General features: G+C 34.8%; 1 protein-coding gene across 3 annotated transcripts in view; it reads right to left on the minus strand.

Annotated features, from left to right (window-relative positions):
- The window catches only part of EHBP1 (EH domain binding protein 1), a 361,704-nt gene that overhangs the window by 85,902 nt on the left and 249,091 nt on the right, over positions 1 to 26,711 (minus strand). For all 3 annotated transcript variants that reach the window (XM_007464127.1, XM_007464125.1, XM_007464126.1), the window contains 2 exons: positions 18,932 to 19,831; positions 12,510 to 12,653 (listed from right to left, as the gene is read on the minus strand). In XM_007464127.1, coding sequence (XP_007464189.1) covers positions 12,510 to 12,653; positions 18,932 to 19,831 — 1,044 coding nt within the window. The remainder of the gene's footprint in view (positions 1 to 12,509; positions 12,654 to 18,931; positions 19,832 to 26,711) is intronic.

Genomic DNA, 26,711 nt, shown 5'->3' on the forward strand with positions numbered 1-26,711 from the left:
TACTCTCTATGTTATTAGAGGTTTTAGATTTCTTTTCATAATAACCGATGTTCTTTTAAAATTACAAGTGCAAAGTTACCTACTACTTCCTAGTAATAGAACTAATAATATATGTAATCAGGAGAAATAAAAATTTTAGCTTGACCTTAACTTTAAAGCTTGATTCCTAGAGGCTAGCCATTTAAATGTAACACAGTCGATCTTCATAAACATATAAGCATAATCTTACATACATTTTTACGATGAGACATACTTGGGACACATATATATATGAAAACTATGGGTAAAGTTTCTTTCAGAGATAGATGATATGATGATATTTAGTGTCTTTTACCAATTGGATAGTAACTGCTTCTTTGATTATCTGGAAAAGATCTAGTGATCTTATCTACATCTGCTACAATTATCAGCACAATGGACTAGTCCCATTTAAATCAATATTTTCCAATTAACATCAAAAGTACAAGGTTGATGTCCCACTCCTTCATATCAACAAAATACCCATTAAAGGTTTAATTCGCAAAAGAGCAGCTTGCATTCTTACCAAATAAGCCCTTTGGATTCACTGCTAATGACCAGTAAAAAAAAAAAAAAGTCACTGTATCTTTTTTTGATTACTGATCTTTGTAGTTAGCTAAGGACTGACCAAACTGAAATTCCTTTCCCATATACACAGTTTTCTTTAGAGGATTCAAATATTACTGCAAACCTGTGCCCTGGGTGTAGACATTCCAGTTCATACAGAGAATAAAAAACTGTAAATAAGACAAATTCTTACTCTCTATGTTATTAGAGGTTTTAGATTTAAAGACAGATTTACAAACAGATATTACAAACATATAAAGACAGATATTACAAACCTTTCAGGACTTGCTGCTAACTTGCAGTTTGATCCTGCTAAGTGAGGGTGGACTCCTATGCCAATTAATTGTAATGGGTCACTCACTATGTTTGCAGATTAAATATCAGACAAAAAACTTCAAGTCTGGATTATAATAATGTTGTGATTTTTTGGCTGATTTTTCTTTTAAAAAATATTCCAGGGCTTCCCTGGTGGCACAGTGGTTGAGAGTCCGCCTGCCGATGCAGGGGACACGGGTTCGTGCCCCGGTCCGGGAAGATCCCACATGCCGCGGAGCGGCTGGGCCCATGAGCCATGGCTGCTGAGCCTGCGCATCCGGAGCCTGTGCTCCACAACGGGAGAGGCCGCAACAGTGAGAGGCCTGTGTACTGCCAAAAAAAACAAAAACAAAACAAAACAAAACAAAATTCCAGGTATCTAACAACTATGTGCAAACCATATTCTTATGTTACATAATTTATGATTGAAAAAATGAAAAACATATTTATAAATTCACTGTTAAGTGATTAAACTAGATTGAAGAATCATTCCCAATTCTCTTTTTAGACTTTCTATTTATAAAATAGATTTCATTCTTTCTTAAAAACAAAAAGGTATAATTAAACCTATATAGCATCCTTCTTCTGATAGGTTCAAAGTGCTTCATATCCTAATAGCAATTCCAAGGAGTGTGGGTAGCAGGATTGTCACCCCTTATTCTTAGAGTGTACTGATCCTAAACTTTAGTATATCAAATGCAAACATGTCTTTCAGCTATCTGTTATAATTACATGAGTATAACTAAATGTCATGGTGGATTTATTAAATGTATTTTTTTTAAAAAGCAACTATATTCTAATGTAAAGTAATAAGCATAAGAGTCTGAAATAGACTAGCTTCTTAAACTCTATGCATTTCTTGGGGAAGAAGTGTGAGAATTGAGTAATAAAGAAAAATAATAAAAAAGGAAATATTTTCTTGAAAAAAATTATTACATTTTTCTCAGAGTTTAAGTTTAAATATATTATACAGTCAAGGAAGCTCCTTTGGCTATATAATGGTTAGACTGTTGAACCTGTCAAACCCCTGAGTTGTACTTTGAAAAAAGTTATTTTAAGTATACGTGGAAAATAATGAACAAAACAAATATCACACTTAAAATTTATATTAGTAAAATGTAACATGAAAATCTCAAAAGGAATAGGAAGCAAAGAAATAGAAATCACAGAGCTCAGAGCAATGAAATCTGTCTCCTATAGAAAACTAATTTCAGAAAACACCTGAAACAGGTTAAACAAATGTTTAAAGGCACCGAGATACAAATGAATAATGTAAACTACTTTCCCTAAAAAAGATCTAAATTCATTATGTACTTGCAGCAAGTTCTCATTAAAACATGCAATGGTAATCTTGACAAAAATTACGAAAAATTATAAGGTTTATCTGTGTTTTTAAGTTCCCTTTTAAGAGAAATTACAGCTCAAATATTTCCTGAAGATAACTTAAGTAGAGTCTGTACATGAGGATCCACAAGAAAATATTACCAAGAGTTGTCTTCAGTGTCTTAGAAATTGTTTCCTAGCCTTCCAGCCTAAAGCTATACTAATTTTATATGAGGGAATGTTTGCTTAGAGTGATGTGATTCAAGGCAGAGATGGGAGCTGAACTCTAATGAGAGATCCCAGAGTATGGGAAGAGTAGGTATGTGTAAGAATTTGGTGTGTACACACCATAACAAAGAAAGGTATCAAAATGTAGGATTCAAGAATAGGAAGAAAAGGATGATACAGGGAACCTCGAGCCCCCAAGTGGCAAATGTCATCTCTGTAACTGATCTGAGAAAGGGGAACCCTTTAACTTTCTCTGACCAATGATAATCAGTTCTGCTCTAAAGACCTTCAGAGTCAGTTTTTTTCCCCTGTTTACCAAGAAACTCCTTATAGCAACCCCAATTTTTCATATTTAAGCTCATGTTTTTCTTAGTTGATACTCAGAAGATATGAAAAATAGACTGTCACTATTCCCTCCTTTCACTTATTCATTGAACAAACATTTACTTAATATTAATACTTGGTGCTGGGGATACAAGGTTCTTGTACTTTGAATAGCTCACAGTTGAGGGAGAGAGAGATGTATAATTAGATAATTATATGGGATAAATGTGGCAGTAGTAATATGTACAATATATTAGAAAAAGATACAGGAAGGAGAATTAACTTTGCTGCTAGGAGCCATGACAGAGGTACTCACAGAAGTTATTTTCCTAACAAGGGAAGGCAGGCATTTCAGGGAGAACAGCAAATGCTTGATACAGGAACGAAAGAGTATGCCACATTCTAAGCAACTTAGTTGAGTTAGACTGTAGAGTGAAAAATGGGAGAGAGGTGAGAAATGAGGCTAGAAAGGGAAGGGGCAGGATTTGCAAGAACTTTTTATATGAGGCCATTTTGAGTAGTTTGGAACTTATTCTCTTGGGTAAGCGGGAGTTACCAGAAAGAATCTGAGCCTTCATATACTCAAATTACTACTTAAACTATTTCAGTTCTCTCTTTATATTTCATAAGCCTGTCTTTCCTTAAAAGTAGACCTTTCCTTTCGATCCTTTAACACTTCTCTGAATCTTCTGTAAGTTCTCTCTCTCAGCCCAGAACTAGATACAAACTAGATACCTCAAAAGGGGTTAACATGTACAGAGTAGATGGACATTGTCTCATGCAATTATACTTCTATTTAAGAACTCTAACATCAATTATTAAAATAGCTCTACTCGTTCTTCCTGGTATTCATCAGAAGGTCCTAGATTAGCTGTATAGAAACGAAGTTTAGAAGGATAAGAGAAATTGCTGAAGAAGTCCTATATCAGCAGTCTCCTAAGAGTAACTAAGCTCTTCGGTAAACTCTTGAAGATTTAAGGTCAGTGACTCATTTATTCAAGACTTGGGGTCACTCCTGGGTACCAACTTTTTTTTTTTTCTTTCTCACTCTTGGGAACTCTCAGTTAAACTAAGAACACAAAAAGCCGTGGGTACCTGCGGGTATATATCTATCTCTCCCTGCCAGCAATTAGACTCTTAGTACCAAAGTATACATTATAAACGCAAGATAATTTATAGTGAATTTAAAAATAAGGGCATGGTAAATTAAGGCTCAAATTAAAGAGCATAAGGAAGTGAAAACAGTAGCAGCAGTTCACTAAATTAGATGCCAGATTTTTTTTTTTCTTAGTTAAACCTGCTTTTTATTTACCAGAAGTCTTTTGATCTCTCCAGAGTGAAAGGGATGCTGACACTGAAGTGGGGATGGCATTAGTCATGGTTCCCTTACCCACTCCACCGTGGACACCAATTAATTTGAATGTCACACAGGAGAAAAAAATTTTCTTTGCCTCCATATCACAAATGGAAAAACAGATTTAGAGAGATTAAATAATTTCTACTTTTAGTATCACTTAACTCATATTCAGTTGCTCCAGAGATGAAATTTGGTATTTTCCCTTTTAATTTTGTCAGCCAAGTTGGCCATACTACTTTTCCAAAATATGGACAGTACTACTAAATAACTCAAACCTGTATGTACAAGAGCTACCAGAAATGATAAAGAAAATGATCAAATTAAGAAAACTACCATATCATTGGAAAAGCTATCAACCTGATTATAAAGTTGCATACTAAACTGAAAATCTGAAAAGCAATGGCAAGGTCTAACTTCTTTTGTGAAACGGGAGTTACCTGATATTTTACATTTTCTTTCTTAAATCATTTCAATATTAGCTATAAGGCCCACAGAGTAACAAATGTCAAAACTAGAGCAACAGTCCCAGGATGTACTATTTAGGTCATGGAACTGATGTTCTTCCCAACACAACTATATATGGCTTGACTTATCTGAAAAATGAGCAACAGTAGAATGCGCAAGAGAGTTTTTAAAGTGAGCTTAAACTATAACTGAGAAGAGGCTACAACAATATCTTCCATGCCACACGTTCTTCTTACAGTGTGGTGGGGACTATGTCTCTGCTACTTAAACCTGGGTGTAGCTTTGTGTCTCCTCAGGTCAACAGTATGGCAAAGGTGACTTTTAAAGCTAGATCATAAGAATGCATAAGAGAGCTCACTTTACTCTCTTGGGACACTCGCTGTGAGGAAGCCCAAACTAGCCCAAGTAGAGAAACCATATAGACAGGCCACATGTAGGTGTTCCAACTGACAGCATAGTTCCTAGAAGAAAACCAGCCCCTGACAACATGCAACAGAAATAAAACATTCCTCCAGTGTCCTATCCTAAGGCCTAATTTATAAAATCTGTAAGCATAATAAAATGGTTATTTTATGCCAATAGGTTTTCAGTGTTTTATAATGTAGCAAAAGATAACCTGAAAGAGGAAGGGTAGGGAAAATATCTTTGGGACTGTTTGAAGCATAGTTTCATAAGCAGTAGGGTACAACTTTGGGTAAGTGGGAAACAAATGCAATAAAGTAAGCAAATGTCTTCTCAATGTGAACAGAATTGATAGTACTGAATGCGCCATTTATTCCACACCTAAGCACAAACAAATATCATCAACTGTAAAAGTGAACAGTTCTTTCAACATCTCTTCTTAAAACACACACACACACACACACACACACACACACACACACACCCTTAGAGATATTGAAACACAACATTAGTTTAAATGAAATAGCTTTATGGTCAAGTACGTTTGGGTATGCTAAGAAAACAATCTATTAAAAACATCCTTTTTGGATACCAAACATTTCCCTAGTTTAAAATATTTATCTATACACGACATATTTTTAAAAGAGAGAATAAAGGGAAAAAACTCTGTAAGCCATTGGTTATATTACCCTTAGGGATAATTTTTTTTTTTTTTTTTTTTTTTTTTTTGGGGCCATACTACTTTTCCAAAATATGGACAGTACTACTAAATAACTCAAACCTGTATGTACAAGAGCTACCAGAAATGATAAAGAAAATGATCAAATTAAGAAAACTACCATATCATTGGAAAAGCTATCAACCTGATTATAAAGTTGCATACTAAACTGAAAATCTGAAAAGCAATGGCAAGGTCTAACTTCTTTTGTGAAACGGGAGTTACCTGATATTTTACATTTTCTTTCTTAAATCATTTCAATATTAGCTATAAGGCCCACAGAGTAACAAATGTCAAAACTAGAGCAACAGTCCCAGGATGTACTATTTAGGTCATGGAACTGATGTTCTTCCCAACACAACTATATATGGCTTGACTTATCTGAAAAATGAGCAACAGTAGAATGCGCAAGAGAGTTTTTAAAGTGAGCTTAAACTATAACTGAGAAGAGGCTACAACAATATCTTCCATGCCACACGTTCTTCTTACAGTGTGGTGGGGACTATGTCTCTGCTACTTAAACCTGGGTGTAGCTTTGTGTCTCCTCAGGTCAACAGTATGGCAAAGGTGACTTTTAAAGCTAGATCATAAGAATGCATAAGAGAGCTCACTTTACTCTCTTGGGACACTCGCTGTGAGGAAGCCCAAACTAGCCCAAGTAGAGAAACCATATAGACAGGCCACATGTAGGTGTTCCAACTGACAGCATAGTTCCTAGAAGAAAACCAGCCCCTGACAACATGCAACAGAAATAAAACATTCCTCCAGTGTCCTATCCTAAGGCCTAATTTATAAAATCTGTAAGCATAATAAAATGGTTATTTTATGCCAATAGGTTTTCAGTGTTTTATAATGTAGCAAAAGATAACCTGAAAGAGGAAGGGTAGGGAAAATATCTTTGGGACTGTTTGAAGCATAGTTTCATAAGCAGTAGGGTACAACTTTGGGTAAGTGGGAAACAAATGCAATAAAGTAAGCAAATGTCTTCTCAATGTGAACAGAATTGATAGTACTGAATGCGCCATTTATTCCACACCTAAGCACAAACAAATATCATCAACTGTAAAAGTGAACAGTTCTTTCAACATCTCTTCTTAAAACACACACACACACACACACACACACACACACACACACACCCTTAGAGATATTGAAACACAACATTAGTTTAAATGAAATAGCTTTATGGTCAAGTACGTTTGGGTATGCTAAGAAAACAATCTATTAAAAACATCCTTTTTGGATACCAAACATTTCCCTAGTTTAAAATATTTATCTATACACGACATATTTTTAAAAGAGAGAATAAAGGGAAAAAACTCTGTAAGCCATTGGTTATATTACCCTTAGGGATAATTTTTTTTTTTTTTTTTTTTTTTTTTTTGGGGTGCCTCTCACTGTTGTGGCCTCTCCCGTTGAGGAGCACAGGCTCCGGACGCGCAGGCCCAGCGGCCACGGCTCACGGGCCCAGCCGCTCCGCGGCATGTGGGATCTTCCCGGACCTGGGCACGAACCCGCGTGTCCCCTATTGGCAGGCAGACTCTCAACCACTGCGCCACCAGGGAAGCCCGAGATGAATATTATTAATATTTTGATTATTTTCCTTCCTGAACTTTTCAATGCATATATAAAAACAGTCTTTCAAAATGGAGTTCATATGCCATATGCTATTTTATATCTTTCTTTTTGTACAAAATGACACTGTGAACATTTCCCTATGTCCTTTCAATATTCTTTCAAAACATTACTGAATAATTTTCAATAGCTACATAACAAATATATATTTGTTGTAATTTATTTGATCATTCCCCTAGTCTGAGTGATTGCCATTCCGTAACTTTTGCTATTATAAATAACTATGTGATGAAAACATGCATATTGATCTTTGTTAGTGGAATTATTGGATAAAATGGAATGAGCATTTCTTAAAGAAGTTTACTTGCTTTCCAGAAAGATGTGGCAAGTAACATGCTACCAGCAGTATTATCCAACTCGATGAAACATCACTAACATCATGTTTCTTAAAATCCAAGTTATATATTTTACAGATACAGTAAGATGTCACAGACATAGAATATGCGATGTTTTAGTAGTTAACTTATGATACTGAATTCACACTCATGTAATTTAGCTAAAAGTTTAAGTTTTATTTGGGAAATTAGAAGTGCAAGCAAAATTACTGGTGCCTTAAAAAGAAGAGATGACCAATAAAATATATGTTGACAGTTTAAAGTAATAAATGAATAAATTGAATGAAAAAACAAGCAGCTTTAAAAATCAGGATACTTGAATTCTAAGCCTAGTTTGCCACTGTTTGCAACCCTAGGTAAATTTAAACACCCTTTCCTAACTCGTTTTCTTACCTCTACAATGGATACAACAGTAATATCTATTCCTACTTCACAAGGATTTCAGAAAAATAAACAAGAAGGAAATAAAACATAATGCTTTAAAAACATACTCTCTGAAGTCAAATTGTCTAGGTTCAATTCTTGGCTCTGTTACTTATAGGCTGTGTGACCATGGGCAACTCATTAATTTGTATGTCAGTTTTCTCAACTATAGAACAGAGATCATACTTAACTCATATAATTGTTGTGGAGATTAAACAAGAAAATCCACAAGAAAGCACTTTGAATCCTGCTTGATACATGGTAAGTGCTTATAAACATTAGATGACAATTATTAATATATGTAAAATTTACACATAGGTAAAATAATGGCTTTTTAAGATCTACTTGGCAGACAAATCATTTAAATCTCAGGTGTTCTAAATTTAAAATCAACACAATATCAATCAATATTGAAAAATATAGAGCTATAAATTTTCCATGATTTTTAGAGCCTGAAAGAACTATGAAACAAAATTTATCACAAATAAAATATAATATCAACAAAATAACTTTCTTTTTAAAGAGAATATTCTCTCTGTGGCTATTTACTTAACTGGATCCTTCTCTCCCATCAAGTCTTAGTTCAAATGTCCCCTCCTCAAGTCACTCTTACCTACTCAAATTATCCTCTACTATATCATGTAGTTTTCACACTCTGTAGTTAACTTATTTATTCATTATTACCAGTCTCTTCCCACCAAAATGTAAATTCCATGAGAGAAGAGGCTTTGTCTTTTCTTTTTTTTTTGGGGGGGGGGAATCTTAGTTCCCTCACCAGTGTTCGAACCTGCACCCCCTGCAGTGGAAGCGTGGAGTCTTAACCACTGGACCACTAGGGAAGTCCCCGAAGCTTAGTCTTTTCTATCTCTACAAAAATACTAATTTCTGACACTCAATAAATATCTGACTGAACCAACAAATTGATGATATAATAGATGGTTAGGCACTGAAAGAGTTGGTATAAAGACTACAAAATTTCTTCCTCAGAAAAAATGGCCATCTAGATTAGCATCTCTCAAAGATTTTTATCATGACCCACAATTAAAAATACATCTTATATCAAGATCCAGTAAACACACATACCCATGTAATAAAACAAGTCTCACACAAAAGTACTATGATGTGTGATAAATTCTGATATTTTCTATTTCATTTAAATATTCTATTCCTTTTCATTGAAAATAAAATTACTGTGGCCCACTACACTGATTTTATATCACATTACTGTGTAAAGACTTGAAGTCTGTATATTGTACAGCACAGGAAATATAGCTAATATTTGACAATAATTTTACATGGAACATAGTCTATAAAATATTGAGTTACTACGTTGTACAACTGAAATTAATATAATATTGTAAATCAACTATACTTCACTTAAAGAAAAACAAAATAATACTAAAGAAAGGGAAAAATAAGACGAAGTCTGAAAAACAGTGGTCAAGTTCAGAGGTTATTCTCTGAAGGGCATTAAAAAAAGTATGCATGGGAAGGAAGAAATAAAACTGCCTTTGTTCATAGATGACATGATTATCTTATGTAGGAAATCTGAAAGAATTGAAGGAAAAAAAAAAAAGAAGCCAAACCTCTCCTGGAACTAATAAGCAATTATAGCAAGGTTGTAAGATACAAGGTTAATATGCAAAAGTCAATTGCTTTCCTATATACCAGAAATGAACAAGTGGAATTTGAAATTAAAAACATAATCCTACTTACATTTGCACCCCCAAAATGAATGTCTGTGACATAGGACAAAAGCAACACAATGGAGCAAAGATCATCTTTTCAACAAATGGTGCTGGAACAACCAGACATGCACATGCAAAAAAATAAATCTAGACACAGACCTTACACCTTTCACAAAATTTAACTCAAAATGGATCACAGACCTAAATGTAAAACACAATACTGTAAAACTCCTAGAAGATAACATAGGAGAAAACCTAAATGACCTTGAGTATGGTGATGCCTTTTTAGATATAACACCAAAGGCATGACCCATGAAAGAACTAATGGTTAAACTGGATTTCATTAAAATTTAAAACTTCTGCTCTGTGCTTCCCTGGTGGCATAATGGTTAAGAATCCGCCTGCCAATGCAGGGGACACGGGTTTGAGCCCTAGTCCGGGAAGATCCCACATGCCGCGTTAGCAACTAAGCCCGTGCGCCACAACTACTGAGCCTGCGCTCTAGAGCCCACGAGTCACAACTACTGAGCCCACGCACCTACAGCCCGTGCTCCACAACAAGAGAAGCCACCGCAATGAGAAGCCCACGCACCGCAACAAAGAGTAGCCTCTGCTCGCTGCAACTAGAGAAAGCCTGCGCACGGCAACGAAGACCCAATGCAGCCAAAAATTTTAAAAAATGAATGAATTAATTTAAAAAAAACTGCAAAAAAAAAAACCTTCTGCTCTGTGAAAGACAGTGTAGAGAGAATAAGAAGACAAGCCACAGTCAGGGAGAAAATATTTGCAAAGATACAACTGATAAAAGACTGGTATCCAAAAGAAACAAAGAACTCTTTAAACTCAACAGTTAAGAAAATCCGATTAAAAAATGGGCCAATGATCTTAAGAGACACCTCTCCAAAGAAGATATACAGACGGCATATAAGTATATAAAAAGATGCTCCACATCATATATCAGCAAAATGCAAATTAAAACTATGAGACACCACTACACACCTATTAGAATGGCTAAAATCCAGAACACTGACAACACCCAATGCTGGCGAGAATGTAAAACACAAGAATTCTCATTCATTGCTGGTGGGAATGAAAAATGGTACACCTACTTTGGAAGACAGTTTGGTGATTTCTTACAAAAGTAAACATACTCTTACCATAAGGTCCAGCAAACGTCCTTGGTATTTACCCAAAGGAGCTGAAAACTTAAGTCCACATAAAAACCTTCATGTAGATGACTACAGCAGCTTTATTCATGATTGCCAAAACTTGGAAGCAACCAAGATGCATTTCAGTAGGTAAATGGATAAACTGTGGTACCTCCAGACAATGGAATATTATTCAGCATTAAAAAGAAATGAACTATCAAATCATGAAAAGATATGGAGGAACCTTAAATGCATATTACTAAGTGAAAACAAGCCATATCAGAAAAGGCAACATACTACGGTTCCAAATATATGACATTCTGGAAAAGGCAAAATTATGAAGACAATAAAATTATCAGGTTCCCAGAGGTTGGGAATGAAGGGAGAGATAAATGGGTGAAACACAAAGAATTCCTAGGGCAGTGAAAATACTCTGTATGATATTATAAAGATGGATATGTGTCATTATACATTTGTCTAAACTCATAGAATGTACACCAAGAGTGAACCATAATGTAAACTACAGACTTTGGGTAATAATGATGTGTCAATGTAGGTTCACAGTTTTAACAAATGTAACACCCTGGCAGGGCATGTTATTAAGGAGGGAGGCTATGCATGTGTGGGTTGAGAGGGTATATGAGAAATCTCTGTACCTTCCCCTCAATTCTCCTGTCAACTTAAAACTGCTCTAAAAAAATAAAATCTTAATTAAAAAAAAAAAAAGAACATGCAGTTTTATGTATATGTAAAATTGCGGGTAAGGCAGGGTTGTCATAATTTTCAGATTCATGAAGAGGTTCATGTCCCCCTAAATCTAAATCTATTATTATATGTTCATTATTATCTGTGAGGCACTACACAAAAATATGTATAAAAATATGGCTTAACATAGGGATGGCAGTATATGATAGGAAAGAGGATTGACTCTGGAGTCTGGTAAGTCTTGGGTTCAAATCCTGAATTCATCATTTATCGACTACAACCTTGTACATATTATCTTACCTATCAGCCTCAGTTTTCTTATCTAAAAAGGAGTTTGCATATCTACTTCATGAGGTTAGGTAAAATAAAAATTATGTAAAACATCCATTATAGTGCCTGGAATATATGCTAAGTATTGCACTGGCCAAAAAGTTCATTTGGGTCTTATGGAAAAACCCGAATGAACTTTTTGGCCAACCCAATATTTCAATAAATTGTAGGCATCATTATTATATTCTAATGTTTCCAACAAAATTAACTTCCATTGAAAAAATACAATCCTAAACAAAGTACAACTAAATTACAAAGTGTAAATTAACAAAAAAACAGATTATTCATGTATATGTGGAAATTATACTCCAGGATCTTACTTTTTCTAACAGCTAATACTGCTGTGTAGGAATAATTACAACCTGCTCCTCCAAGTATGGATTTATCAGTTCAACGAAAGTACCAAGCACCCACAGTATACACAGTATGTGGAAAAATAATTTATCAAAAATATAAATAAGTTACTCTTATTTACACCCCCAGGATTACAATGAACAATGTATGTTTTTTTTAACCAATGTTCCTCACATCACTTAGCTGCCTGTTGCAGAGTGGTGTGGCTGCGTTGGTATTCTGCTTATTCCCTGCCTTTAAAGCTGCATCTCTTCTTGCTTGCTCAAGCAGAACTCTTGCTCTTTCTTTGAGTTCTTCTTGTCTGGATAACATTCGATGCTTAAAAACAAAGATACAGAATTAGAAGCCAAAACAAACAAACAAAAACCCAAAAAATCCATGTAATCCATTTTTGTAAACTAATCAATAGTTATACAATTCGTCAAAATAATAGTGGTCAGGAATAAGATTGTAGTTTTATGAGATTACCTATAGAAAATATTAATGTTGACTAGAAACTGTGGAATGAATACATATATCTTGACTAAAAGGAACTATACCTTTACTGGCTAAAACTGGGTTAAATTTAATTACATTTTCATTAGAACATAGTCTCATAAGGTATAAGGTCCATACACATATTATATACATTCTTCAAATTTGCTAATCACAGTATAATCTGGCAAAGACATTTTTTCAAGTTCGTAGTTTTATTTTTATAGTTGTATAGAATTGATAACAAGGTGTCTTCCAAATTTGCATTTTGAAAGATTTGAATTATCTGTGGCAACAACTCTTTAAATTCTTGACAATTTAACGTTTATAGAAAATTCAAAGCTATCGTATTTTATTTGAAGAAAAATAATACTGTTTTTCTCTATGGCTCACTTTCCTTACAACAATTAAACATCAGAATTAGAACAGTATTTTCTTGGATTAATTTGTAATCTTACAATATATTTTTGGAGAAAAACAGGTAGAACCTCAATGGAAATCAGCTCTTAAATGGTGGCATTAATCCAAAGCACAAATATTCATAGTGTGTATAGTTCAAATTCCTTTTCTCTACTAAAGTAGCCAACTTCTGACTTTAGATGGCTATGACTATGACTTTAATACTTAATTTCTTTTAATTCCTTTTCTTTGCATAGTTTTGGTTCAGTCACAAGGAAGAGGTAATAAACAGCAACCTATTACTTTATTTGGTAATAATGTGAAACTTAAAAAATTTAGTACATCAAAAAAAAATTTAGTACATCATTTTTGGGTCTCTTTGTGACCTTTGTATTTTGATACAGCAAATTTTAAACTTTTTTCTGTAATTTTAGGCAAAGATTTTTCTTGAAGTCTACAATTCAGTGATTTTTTTTAGTATATTCACAAGTTTGTGAACCATCAACACTAGCTAATTCTAGAACATTTTCATCACCCAAGGTTTTAAGAGGATTAAACAAAAATTCTTAATAGATACAATTGAAATGTATAAGCAATAATGAAAGATTTTTAGCTCATACTGATAGGACATAATAGAACAGAGTTCATAACTGCATTTGAACTGGTTACAAATCGACATATTCTCAAAAAACAGACAAAATTAATTAAATGAATGCTGAATTGGCAGTCAAGACTGTTAATCCTTCTTCCACTAATAATAAGCAATGCAACATTGAACAGGTCACTTAAAACCATTACATGATATTTAAGAACTCTGAAGTCAGACAGACCTAGTTCCATTACTTGCATAACTTGTGAGCAAGCTACTCAATCTCTTTAAGCCTCAGTTTCCTTATTTATAATATGGGGATTAAAAATAGATCAACTCTCATAAAGATATTGTAAAGATTAAGTGAAAGAGAGTAATGTAGTGAGCACCAGATAAATGTTAACTATTAATATATTTTTAAAAATCTCTCAATTTCCTCATTTTTTAAATGAAGGGAGATCATCTTTAAAATCCCACTCACTGGGAAGCAGCCGCATAGCACAGGGAGATCAGCTCGGTGCTTTGTGACCACCTAGAGGGGTGGGGTAGGGAGGGTGGGAGGGAGACGCAAGAGGGAGGAGATATAGGGATATATGTATATGTATAGCTGATTCACTTTGTTATAAAGCAGAAACTAACACACCATTGTAAAGCAATTATACTCCAATAAAGATGTTAAAAAAAAATCCCACTCACTGTAAACTTTTCAAATACTTAAGAGTAGATCATCTTAAAGTTCCCACTAGCTCTAAATTCTGTGATTATACAGTCCTTTAGGGATTCCAATCAGCTACACAGTGAAAAACTGCTTTGGTCTTAAGAGCACATAAACACAAAATTTTTTTCTGATTAAAATGCAATTCATATTCATCATAGAAATTTTAGAAAATATATAAAAGTAAAAAGAAGAAAAATAAAAGCATGACCCTCCTTGATTTCAAACTATATCACTATTACAAAGCTATAATATATACGCCAGTATGATACTGGCATAAAAACAGACACATAAATCAATGGAACAGAACAGAGAGCCCAGAAATAAACCCATACATATATGGTCAATTAATTTACAACAAAGGAGTAAAAAAATATACAATGGGGAAATGATGTTGGGCAAACTGTATAGCCACATGCATTGTAATATTATCTACCTACAAAAAAGGATTAAATCTTGCCACTTGTGACAACACAGATGGATCCTGAGGGCATTATGCTAAAAGAAATGAGTCAGAGAAAGATAAATACCCTATGATCTCACTTATATGTGGAATCTAAAAAATAACCCGCCCCCCACCCACACAAAAAAAATCCCTGAAACCAAGCTCACAGATACAGAGAACAGACTGATGTTTGCTGGAGGCTGGGGGTGGGCTAAATGGGTAAAGGAGTCAAAATGAGTATGTCATGGGAATATAACATACAACATGGTAAATATAGTTAATAACACTGTATTGCATATTTGAAGGTTGCTAAGAGAGATCTCCAAAGTTCTTATCACAAGGAAAATAAAAACTTTTGCAACTATGTATGGTAACTGATATTAACTTGGCTTATTGTGGTGAACATTTTGCAATAGATACAAATATTGAATCATTATGTTGTACACCTGAAAATAATACATGAATTACAACTCAATTTTAAAAAAAGAAATATTTTTTAAAAATTAGCAATCCTGGCACCCAGGGATAATCATTGTAGAATCATGCTTTTTTCCACTTAATAGTCTAAATATTATGAGCATTTTCTCATATCCTTAAATATTTCTTTGAAATGATTTTAAACTGTCTACCTAGCATTCTGTTAATATGAACATATCATACTTTAACTTGTCTTATATTATTGGATAGTTAGGCTGTTTATAATTTTTTACTATCATAAACAATGCTTTTGTGAACATCTTTATATGTAAGTTCTTGTACACAGTTCTTATTATCTCTTTAGGAAAAATTCCTGGAGAATCTAATGGGGTAAACACTGTCAAGGGACTTAATGTAATTGTTGATTATTTTACATCTGGGCTATAATTACTTTTAGTGCTGTTATGGCCAAAACCAAAGAGATATTGTGAGCATAAAGTTCAGGAGCACAGACTTTGAAGTCAGACAAGGCTGGTTTTGAATTCAAACTTTTAACATTTATTATATGACCTTTAGGCAACTCTGTAGATCTTGGTTCTCCCATATATATATAATAGGCACCAACCACTCACCTCATGGGTTGTAAAGTCTGAGATATGTGTAAGATATATAACGGTCATCACATGTATCAGCCACTCAAATGGGCAACATTCTGACTTGTTAAGTCTATACAGTCACATTAAATTATCAAATTTCCTCTAATCAAAGGCTATTAATTATTAGACTCACTATTATTTTATGAGTTTCTAAGAAAGAACACTGTCAGTTAAACTCTAACATATTATTATAAGTAACGTCTTGATTTCAGAGAAGTTAAAATGTAAAAAATGTATGTCTTAGAATCAATAAAATATAGTATACAAAAGAAAAACAAAATTTAGCTACAATAAAAAACTTATCAAGTATTAACACCTATACTACAATTTTCGGTACCGGGCAATGAACACTTTTGCCAAAAATTTTTTTAAATTTACCCTAAGCAAAATTCTAACCAGTAAACCAACAAATAAACATATATGGAGTTGTAAATAGATGCTGCTTCTATCATCCTGTGGATTTACTGTACATCACTTAAATCACCTGAACAGAATCACAGCACGACAGAGTTTTAGAGTTTAAAGGGCTCTCAGAGATTATTTCATTTAACATACTTAGAAAATAAGATTTAAAGAATTTAAATGGCTAGTTAACATGTCACACTGGTAATTACTGGAGCCAAGATGAGAGCCAAGATGAGAATCCAGGTTTACTGAGTCCTAGTCCAGAGCATTTTTAATTTTTAAACACTAATCAATTTCCAGATTTAACTAAACATTTTTACCTTAAAAATCTGGTTTACGAGAAAAATCTGTATTGATATTCAAATTTAGGCTCACCAAATTCTGCAAATGTCAGTCACTATATGTTTAACGATTATCTACTCTGTAGGGACACTATGATACTCTGAAAGTTTAGGTACTTAGAACATTTGATTTGAGATTTCTGATTAGGAGAACAGGGGCTTGCTTTGTTAGCTATTATATTTCTTTGATTCTAAGATGCACGTTTTAATACCTCTGAAAACAAAATTGATGACATTTTATATCTCTGTCATATAGGTGGTAGTTAAGACACAGTCATCAGTACCTACATATGCATGTGCTTGATAATTCTGGTGGCAAGACTATAATTCCTTGATGTTTCATTTAACAACCCCTTGAGTACTATTTGAGAATGCAACAGAACTCCAGGTTATTGTCTGAAAATCTTTTGTTAGGACCTATGAGAAAGGTTAAGAAAGTGCTATTGGGACTTCCGTGGTGGCGCAATGGTTAAGAATCCGCCTGTCAATGCCGGGGACACAGGTTCAAGCCCTGGTCCAGGAAGATCCCACATGCCGCGGGGCAACTAAGCCATGCACCACAACTATTGGGCCTGCGAGCCACAACTACTGAGCCCACATGCCACAACTACTGAAGCCCACGTGCCTAGAGCCCATGCTCTGCAACGAGAAGCCACTGCAATGAGAAGCCCATGCATCACAATGAAGAGTAGCCCCCACTCGCCGCAACTAGAGAAAGCCTTCATGCAGCAACAAAAACCCAACACAGCCAAAAATAATTAAAAAAAAAATTAAAAGAAAGTGCCATTATCAGTGAGTATTACTGAGAAGAAAATCTGAGAGACAACTGTGAAGAAATGCTGTAATTCAGAGGTTCTCAACCTTTCTGGTCTCAGAATCCCTTTATATGCTTAAAAATTGAGGATCCCCAAAAGCTTTACCTTATGTGGGCTACATCTATAGATATTTGTCATTTTGGAAATTAAATGGAAAATTTTTAAAAAATATTTACTTATTCATTCCTTTAAAATAGCTATAATAAACCCATTAGATGTTAACATATTCTAATAAAAATAACTACACTAAAAAACAAAACTGAGAAGAACGGCACTATTTTACATTTTTTGCAAATCAATCTTTAATATCTGCCTTAATTGAAGGCAGCTATATACTCATATCTACTTCTGTATTCAGTCTCTTGAGATATCACAAACCATGTAGCCTCCAGAAAACACCATTGTACACTTGTGACAGAATGAAAGTGCGAAAGGTAAATAAAGTTCTAGTATTGTTATGAAAATAGTTTCAACTTTGGGGACTCTAGGAAAGAGGCTCTCCAAGACCACTGTTGTAACATCAGGCTTTTGATGGCACAGAGGACAATACTATGTGGAAAAACAGGAACACCGACAACTCTATATCACAAAGTGATTCATAGGAGTTAGAGTCTAAACTCTAATTCTAAATTGATTATACCTTAACCAATTTATTTTCCTAAAAAATTCCTTTTTATGTATACATAAGAGCATTATATGATTAAAAAATCCAGGCCTAAATAAGTCTAAAAGAACTCTTTCACTAGGTATAAAATAAAAATTCTATGTGATAAGAAAACCATGTATCATAATTTATTGGCAGTGTTTTTCTTTCTTTGTTGTACATAAAATAATGGTATATCTTATCACTAATGGCACCACAGATTCAATTAAATCCATGCCATATTCCCCACATGGGGAGAAATTTCGACGTTACTGGGATTTTTAACCACAAATAATGATGGGACTAAAATTACCAATTGCAACGCAAGTAAAATATTTGAAGAAAATGCTGTAAATGGGAATATTTTAATTTGGCATTATACATTTCCAGAATGATATGCTTACAAAATGGAATACTGAAAGAGCTTTGACTTATTCTGTAAAATATTTTTATAGGTCAATAACATTTTGATTTGAAAAGTTGACATTCTTTATTCTTCAATCTTGAAATTGGGATTTATTTATAGGCTTAAAATATAAACTTTAAATGAAGAGCAGGTATATTTCAGGTTTTTCTAAAATGGGAAATTATACTTCACCTTTAATCATTTGTAAAGTAGTCTATGAATACAAAAAGAAACAACAAAAAAGAATAACTATTTACTACATATATGTATTCATCATTCTAACTCACTTACCTGGACTGTTTTTGCAGAATGATTTGCATGATTTAAGATGGTTCTATCAGCATCTGAATCAGACTCTGTCTGCCTCAGGGAATTACGTTTTTTCTTGGCAAGGTCTGCATCTCTATTGTACAAATATCCAAGTTTAGAAGTGGGAGATAAACTTGGTTTTTTGACAGGTGATTCAGGATCTGATCTGCATTCTAAGGGTCTGGAATTCTCTAATTTTTCTTGCTCCAAGTTACTACTGATGTCTATATCCTGAAGCTTTTGCTCATTGGTCTCCTCACAAATAAAGGGTGGAGACACATCCTTCTTATCACTACTGTATAAGTCACTTAATTCTAAAGTTTCTGCTTTCAATAGTCTCTTCTTGCCTAACAAAACTTGTGCGTGGTTTGAATCTGTACTGTAACATATTCCAGGGTCATCGGATCCTGAAGTCCTTCCAGAACTCTGCTGGGACTTTTGGGGTTCTGTGTCACTTTTAGTCCTGCGACAGTAAGGGGAGGCTGTGCTTGGACTGAGATGATCATCAGGAGTCTGGTGTTCACTTTCTGACTCTCCAACCCCACTATCATTTACAAATACAGAGTCGTCCTGGGATAAGAAGTCTACCCCTCCGCTGGTAGGCTGCTGCAGTTGAGGCTCCCGTTTCAGATCACTAAGCTCTGCATAGAATTTTTCCTGATCAACAGAACTATTTGTATCTGTTTCATAGTTTCCAACTTTATATGTGCTTTTACTGCTATTTTCTTCTATTTGAACAACATTTAACTCTTGCCCACTGAAATGTGCCCTAATTTGATAGAGATAGGTCATAACAGTCAGTTTGTCAGGAATTGCTAATAAAACCATATCAGAAGGTTCCAATAACCGGGAAATTCCTATGCTGGCAAATCCATCATATGCCTTCAGAGGAAACAAAAACAGAAGATATATTGAAGAGTTCAGATAATCCATACATTTCAACTTTTTTAAAGAAACTTAAAACATCATCACATTTTAAACACAGCAAAAACAGCAAAATAACAGATGTTAACTAGACTTACTGTGGTGAGCATTTCACAATGTATACAAATATCAAATCATTATGTTGTACACTTGAGACTGAGGTACTGTTATATGGCAATTACACCTCAAAAAAGAGTTAAAAATAAAACACAATTCAGTTACCATTTTAAAAAAAACATGCAAAATTTTAATGGCTTTTTGTTGCTATTGGAGGGTACATTATGTTACTGACATTATGCCACTGACATTATGCCACATGAACAGAGCAACATTCCAAGTTGGAAATTTGTAAAAGTTTGGTAGATCCAAGAGTAAAACATTTTTATTAGTTAATAACAATTGAAATGTTCTTCTCCAATAAAGAAAACAAGCAAAAATGAGAGTTAAAACAAACAAACAAAAAAATAGACTTTTGTGATAAAGAACTAGGGTATAAAGAAATAATAATTCATCTGGAGCTTTATTATTCCTATTAACCCCTCTTTTCAGTGGTCATGTAATTGCAGTGATTTGTGAAGATAAAGTACAGGTAGATATCCCAAAAGAACTAACTCCTAGATTGCCTGGTATAAAATATAAGTAAGTGCTACTTAAGTCTAGAAACATAGAAACATTTTTAAAATGCCCAATTAAGACTGATTTTCATGAGAAGAGTGACTTCATTTTCACTTCATCCATTTTGGAAAGAAGGAAATGTTTTGAGTAGTACAACCCTAGTTTAGAATGTGAGGCTGCATTGTATAACTTTTGTTAGCCTTTAAATGACTGTGGCACATCAGGTTTTTCTAGTTTTGAAGAATCAAAGCTGTTTCTCAATTTACAATTAATTATTACTATCCTGAACTAACCCTTGAAAACAGCGCTGTGTTGCTAGGAAGCATTAAAAATATGACTAAACATTTAGATATACTCTTGGAACAACTAAGGACCCTCTAGATATATTCTTGCTTTGGGATATAAAATGTCTCATCTTTGTAACAACCCAGATACAGGATCATAACTCAAAGTTTTTCTAAAAAGAAAGTTTAGGAAATTATGTAACAATTCAGAAGGAATCAGTCTTTTGCATATACATGTTACAGTGCATTTCTACCTTTGAATTTAATCCTTGTATTCTTCCTGTAGTTTAATAAATGTTATGGAATAAGAAAGAAAATGAAAAATAAATTGTGATATTAAAACCTCTTCAATTTTCACAGCACTATGCTTTATAGTATAGGTACCTCAAAATATTTACTTGAGAGAATGGCTCAGTTGGTGTGCATGTTTGGGCCTGTTTGTTATTTTACATGTTTTAGGAAAATTAAAGTCATTTTCTTCCTCATGAGTCCTGACAACTTGATTGACAGACATCAATTGCAGACCATCAGGAAAAGCACCACAGGCAGTATTCTAAACATTTCCCAATTATCTAAAACACTGACATATTGGTTAAGATCAGATGTCACAGGTAAAAATACCATTTTTATTCAGCACTTTTTACAGACCTGGGAAAATGATTAGCTTACTTGTGGGGAATCTCCTGCTGGTATTTTGTTTCATGTAGCAATTCATTTTATGCACACTAATTGCACTAAAAGAAATTTAAAAACAAACCAGATTTCTTGTAAGCGAGGTCAAGACTTTATAAAGGAATTTTCCCATAGGTTAACCTCTTCTGCGAGAGTCAATTACCTACTGTCTTTTTAACTGTGTGTGGAGAAAAAAGAGGTCTTTAAAAGAAAATAGTCTTATTCATTGCTAGATGTTATTTAATTGGTAAGGAGTCACTGCCAGTTATGTTATGCATCTGCATGGAACTTAAGACACAGGCATTGTTTCTTGTACTGTTTTAAGTCCAATTAAGGGCAGATGGGGTTATCCGGAAGAACTGTGTAAAGCCGGAAATAAGTCTGTAGGTAGCAAATGATACTCAATGTAGATATTAGGTAAGAAGTTGTGGGACTTCCCTGGTGGTCCAGTGGTTAACACTTCATGCTCCCAATGCAGGGGGCCTAGGTTTGGTCTCTGGTCAGGGAACTAGATTCTGCATGCTGCAACTAAAGATCCCACGTGCCTCAATTAAGACCCGGAACAGCCAAATAAATAAATAAATATTAAAAAAAAAAGAAGTTGCAAAGTGATGAAAAGGAAAGTATAACAACAATTATGTATTGACTTGTGCAATGAATGGGATCATCTAAATTAAAATCCTTTCAAAAAGCTATAATTGGGACTTCCCTTGTGGCGCAGTGGTTAAGAATCCACCTGCCAATGCAGGGGACATGAGTTCGAGCCCTGGTCCGGGAAGATCCCACATGCCGCAGAGTAACTAAGCCCATGCGCCACAACTATTGAGCCTGCACTCTACAGCCCGTGAGCCACAACTACTGAAGCCCATGTACCACAACTACTGAAGCCCGTGTGCCTAGAGCCCAGGCTCTGCAACAAGAGAAGCCACCACAATGAGAAGTCCATGCACCACAACAAAGAGTAGTCCCTGCTGGCCACAACTAGAGAAGGCCCGCATTCACCAACGAAGACCCAAGGCAGCCAGAAATAAATAAGTAAATTTATTGAAAAAAAAGAAAAGCTAGGGCTTCCCTGGTGGCGCAGTAGTTGAGAGTCCGTCTGCCGATGCAGGGGACGTGGGTTCGGGCCCCGGTCCGGGAAGATCCCACGTGCCGCGGAGCGGCTGGGCCTGTGAGCCATGGCCGCTGAGCCTGCGCGTCCAGAGCCTGTGCTCCGCAACGGGAGAGGCCACAACAGTGAGAGGCCCATGTACCACACACACAAAAAATAAGCTATAATCATCTGCCCTTTAAGATTTAATTGAGAAAAAATTTTAATGAGATATATTTCTCTTTGTAATAATATGTAAATCCAAGGTATATTCATCATTATTAAATTTCTGAAGAAAATAATGTAAAGAAGTATAACTTAAGCCCTAATGAGATTCCTCATACTCTTTAAAAATATATAGCTAGGTAAAATAAAAAATGTTTGCTTTTCAAAATTTTAAACAGTAACTTGAAAGCTTCACTTTATAAAAAATAATAATGGTTTATTTTATAATGCTCTTGTCTGCATTTAAATTTGCTTATTCAAATGCAAGAAAATGCAGGTAAAGAACTGTCATATCTAAAGATACAGTTGTCTCTTGGTATCCATGGGGGACTGATTCCAACACCCCCTGCAGATATCAAATCTGGGGATGCTCAAGTCCCTTATGTAAAATGGTAGAATACAGCCAGCCCTCTGTATCTGTGGGCTCCACATTCATGGATACAGAGGGCCAACTGTATAACTTAATTGACGAAAAATAAGGCATTTTGCTTTGACAGACACAGGCTCTTCAAAATCATACAAGAAATAATTCAAGAGAATGACTTATTTTGAAGCATTATTTCTATAAAGAAAATTATACTGATTTTTAAAGATTATCTTTTTTTAATAGCATATTTCAATTAAAAAAACGGACTGCTTTTAAATGTTTTTCTCTGGGGCCAGCATCATGCATTTGCAAAGAAACAAGAATTCTTTAATGGAAATATAAATTTTTGGTGTTAGAGAGCAATAAAAGTAAAAAAAAGTTGATTTAAATTCTCATCTGTTAATTGAACTTCTATCAAGGTTCCCTTTATAGTCTTTTTCTCACTGGTGGTTTTAACTATTTAAAGTGAATTAAAAAGTTTAGCCTAGACTAGAGGTTATTAATGACTTTGGCCCATGAATTCTTTTGGCAACAAACCCCTTCTCAGAATAATGTTATGATGTGTATAAAATACATATGATTACTCTTTTGACAAAATTCAGCACACAGTTTTGATAAAAACTCTCCAGAAAGTGCACATAGAGGGAACCTACCTCAACATAATAAAGGCAATATATGAGAAACGTATACCTAACATCATACTCAATGGTGAAAAGCTGAAAGCATGTCCTCTAAGATCAGGAACAAGACAAGGAGGTCCACTCTTGCCACTTTTACTGAACATAGTTTTGGAAGTCCTAGCTACAGCAATCAGAGAAGAAAAATAAATAAAAGGAATCCAAATTGGAAAAGAAGAAGTTAAACTGTCACTGTTTGCAGATGACATGACACCATACACAGAAGATCCTAAAGATGCTACCAGAAAACTACTAGAGCTCATCAATGAATTTGGTAAAGTTGCAGGTTACAAAATTAATACACAGAAATCTTTTGCATTTCTATACACTAACAACAAAAGATCAGAAAGAGAGATTCAAGAAACAATCCCATTTACCATCCCATCAAAAAGAATAAATTACCTAGGAATAAACCTACCTAAGGAGACAAGAGACCTGTACTCTGAAAACTGTAAGACTCTGATGAAAGAAATCAAAGAAGACACTAACAGATAGAAAGATATACCATGTTAATGGATTGGAAGAATCAATACTGTCAAAATGACTATACTACCCAAGGCAATCTACAGATTCAATGCAATCCTTAACAAATTACCAATGGCATTTTTCACAGAACTAGAACAAAAAATCTTAAACTTTATATGGAGACACAAAAGACCCCAAATAGCCAAAGCAATATTGAGAAAGAAAAACGAAGCTGGAGGAGTCAGGCTGACTTCAGACTATACTACAAAGCTACAGTCATCAAAACAGTATGGTACTGGCACAAAAACAGAAATATAGATAAGTGGAACAGGACAGAAAGCCCAGAAATAAACCCACGCACCTATGGTCAATTAATCTATGACAAATGAGGCAAGACTACACAAGGTGGAAAGACAGTCTCTTCAACAAATAGTGCTGGGAAAACTGGACAGCTACATGTAAAAAAATGAAATTAAATCATTCTTTAACACCATACACAAAAATAAGCTCAAAATGGATTAAAGACCTAAATGTGAGACTGGACACTATAAAGCTCCTAGAGGAACACATAGGCAGAACACTCTCTAACATAAATCGCATCAATATCTTTTTCGATCTGTCTCCCAGAATAATGGAAATAAAAACAAAAATAAACAAATGGACCTAATTAAACTCAAAAGCTTTTGCACAGCAAAGGAAACCATAAACAAAACGAAAAGAAAACCCATATATTAGGAGAAAATATTTGCAAATTATGTGACCAACAAGTCTCCAAAATTTAAAAACAGCCCATGAGGCTTCATATTATCAAAACAAACAACCCAATCAAAAAATGGGCAGAAGACCTAAATAGACATTTCACCAAAGAGGACATACAGATGGCCCAGAGGCACATGAAAAGATGTTCAACATTGCTAATTATTAGAGAAATGCAAATCAAAACTACAATGAGATATCACTTCACACCAGTCAAAATGGCTATCATCAAAAAATCCACAAATGATAAAATCTGGAGAGGGTGTGGAGAGAAGGGAACCCTCCTACACTGCTGGTGGGAATGTAAATTGGTACAGCCACTATGGAGAACAGTATGGAAGTTCCTTAAAAAACTAAAAATAGAGCTACCATATGACCCTGCAATCCCACTCCTGGGCATATATCCAGAGAAAAACATGGTCCGAAAGAATATATGCACCCCAATGTTCATTGTAGCACTGTTTACAATAGCTGAGACATGGAAGCAACCTTTATCTATTCCATTGACAGAGGAATGGATAAAGAAGATGTGGTATATATATACACAATGGAATATTACTGAGCCATTACAAAGAATGAAATAATGCCATTTGCAGCAACATGGATGGACCTAGAGATTGTCATACTGAGTGAAGTAAGTCAGACAGAGAAAGAGAAATATCATATGATATCCCTTATATGGGAATCTAAAAAGAAATGATACAAATGAACTTATTTACAAAACGGAAACAGACTCACAGACTTAGAGAATGAATTTATGGTTACCAGGGGGGAAGGATGAGGGGAAGGGATAGTTAGGGAGTTGGGGAACAACATGTACACACTGCTATATTTAAAATGGATAACCAACAAGGACCTATTGTATAGTACAGGGAACTCTGCTCAATGTTATGTGGCAGCTTGGATGGGAGGGGAGTTTGGGGGAGAATGGATACATGTGTATGTATGGTTGAGCCCCTCTGCTGTGCACCTGAAACTATCACAACATTGTTAATCGGCTATACTCCAATATAAAATAAAGTTAAAAAAATATATATGGTGCTTCCCTGGTGGTACAGTGGTTGAGAGTCCACCTGCCGATGCAGGGGACACAGGTTCGTGCCCCGGTCCAGAAACATCCCACGTGCTGCGGAGCAGCTGGGCCCGTGACCCATGGCCGCTGAGCCTGCGCGTCCGGAGCCTGTGCTCCACAGTGGGAGAGGCCACAACAGTGAGAGGCCCGCATACCGAAAAAAACCAAAAAAAACCAAAAAAAAACCCCATATGATTACAAAAGAAACCAATTATTGAAAAATAAGTATTTGAAAATATCAGGAAAATGGAATTTGAGAAACAAATGTGCTTTTTATGGATGTACAAACTGCTACAATTATGAAGAAGTGATGAGCTTAAAAGGTAGCTGTAGATATCATATCACTGTAAAGTGATATGAAAATATCTGAGATTCTAAAGGTGAAAAAGTCTCAGGCATGGCTAATACTACAGTGGTTTGTTGTTTAAATTGATAATTGAAGAAAATGCTAAATTTCAGTTAAAGAAATGAGAAAATAATTTTTTTTTTCCCTAGCCATGATCAAGGATCCCCTGAATTCTATCCATAGCTCCCAGGTTAAGAACTCTTGCTCTAAGACAACACTTTTCAGTTGAAGAATTCAATTCAGCAGGAAAAGAAGCATTAAATGAGTAC

This window comes from Lipotes vexillifer, unplaced genomic scaffold, assembly GCF_000442215.2.
Source record: "Lipotes vexillifer unplaced genomic scaffold, Lipotes_vexillifer_v1.1 scaffold311, whole genome shotgun sequence".
Taxonomy (NCBI): Eukaryota; Metazoa; Chordata; class Mammalia; order Artiodactyla; family Lipotidae; genus Lipotes; species Lipotes vexillifer.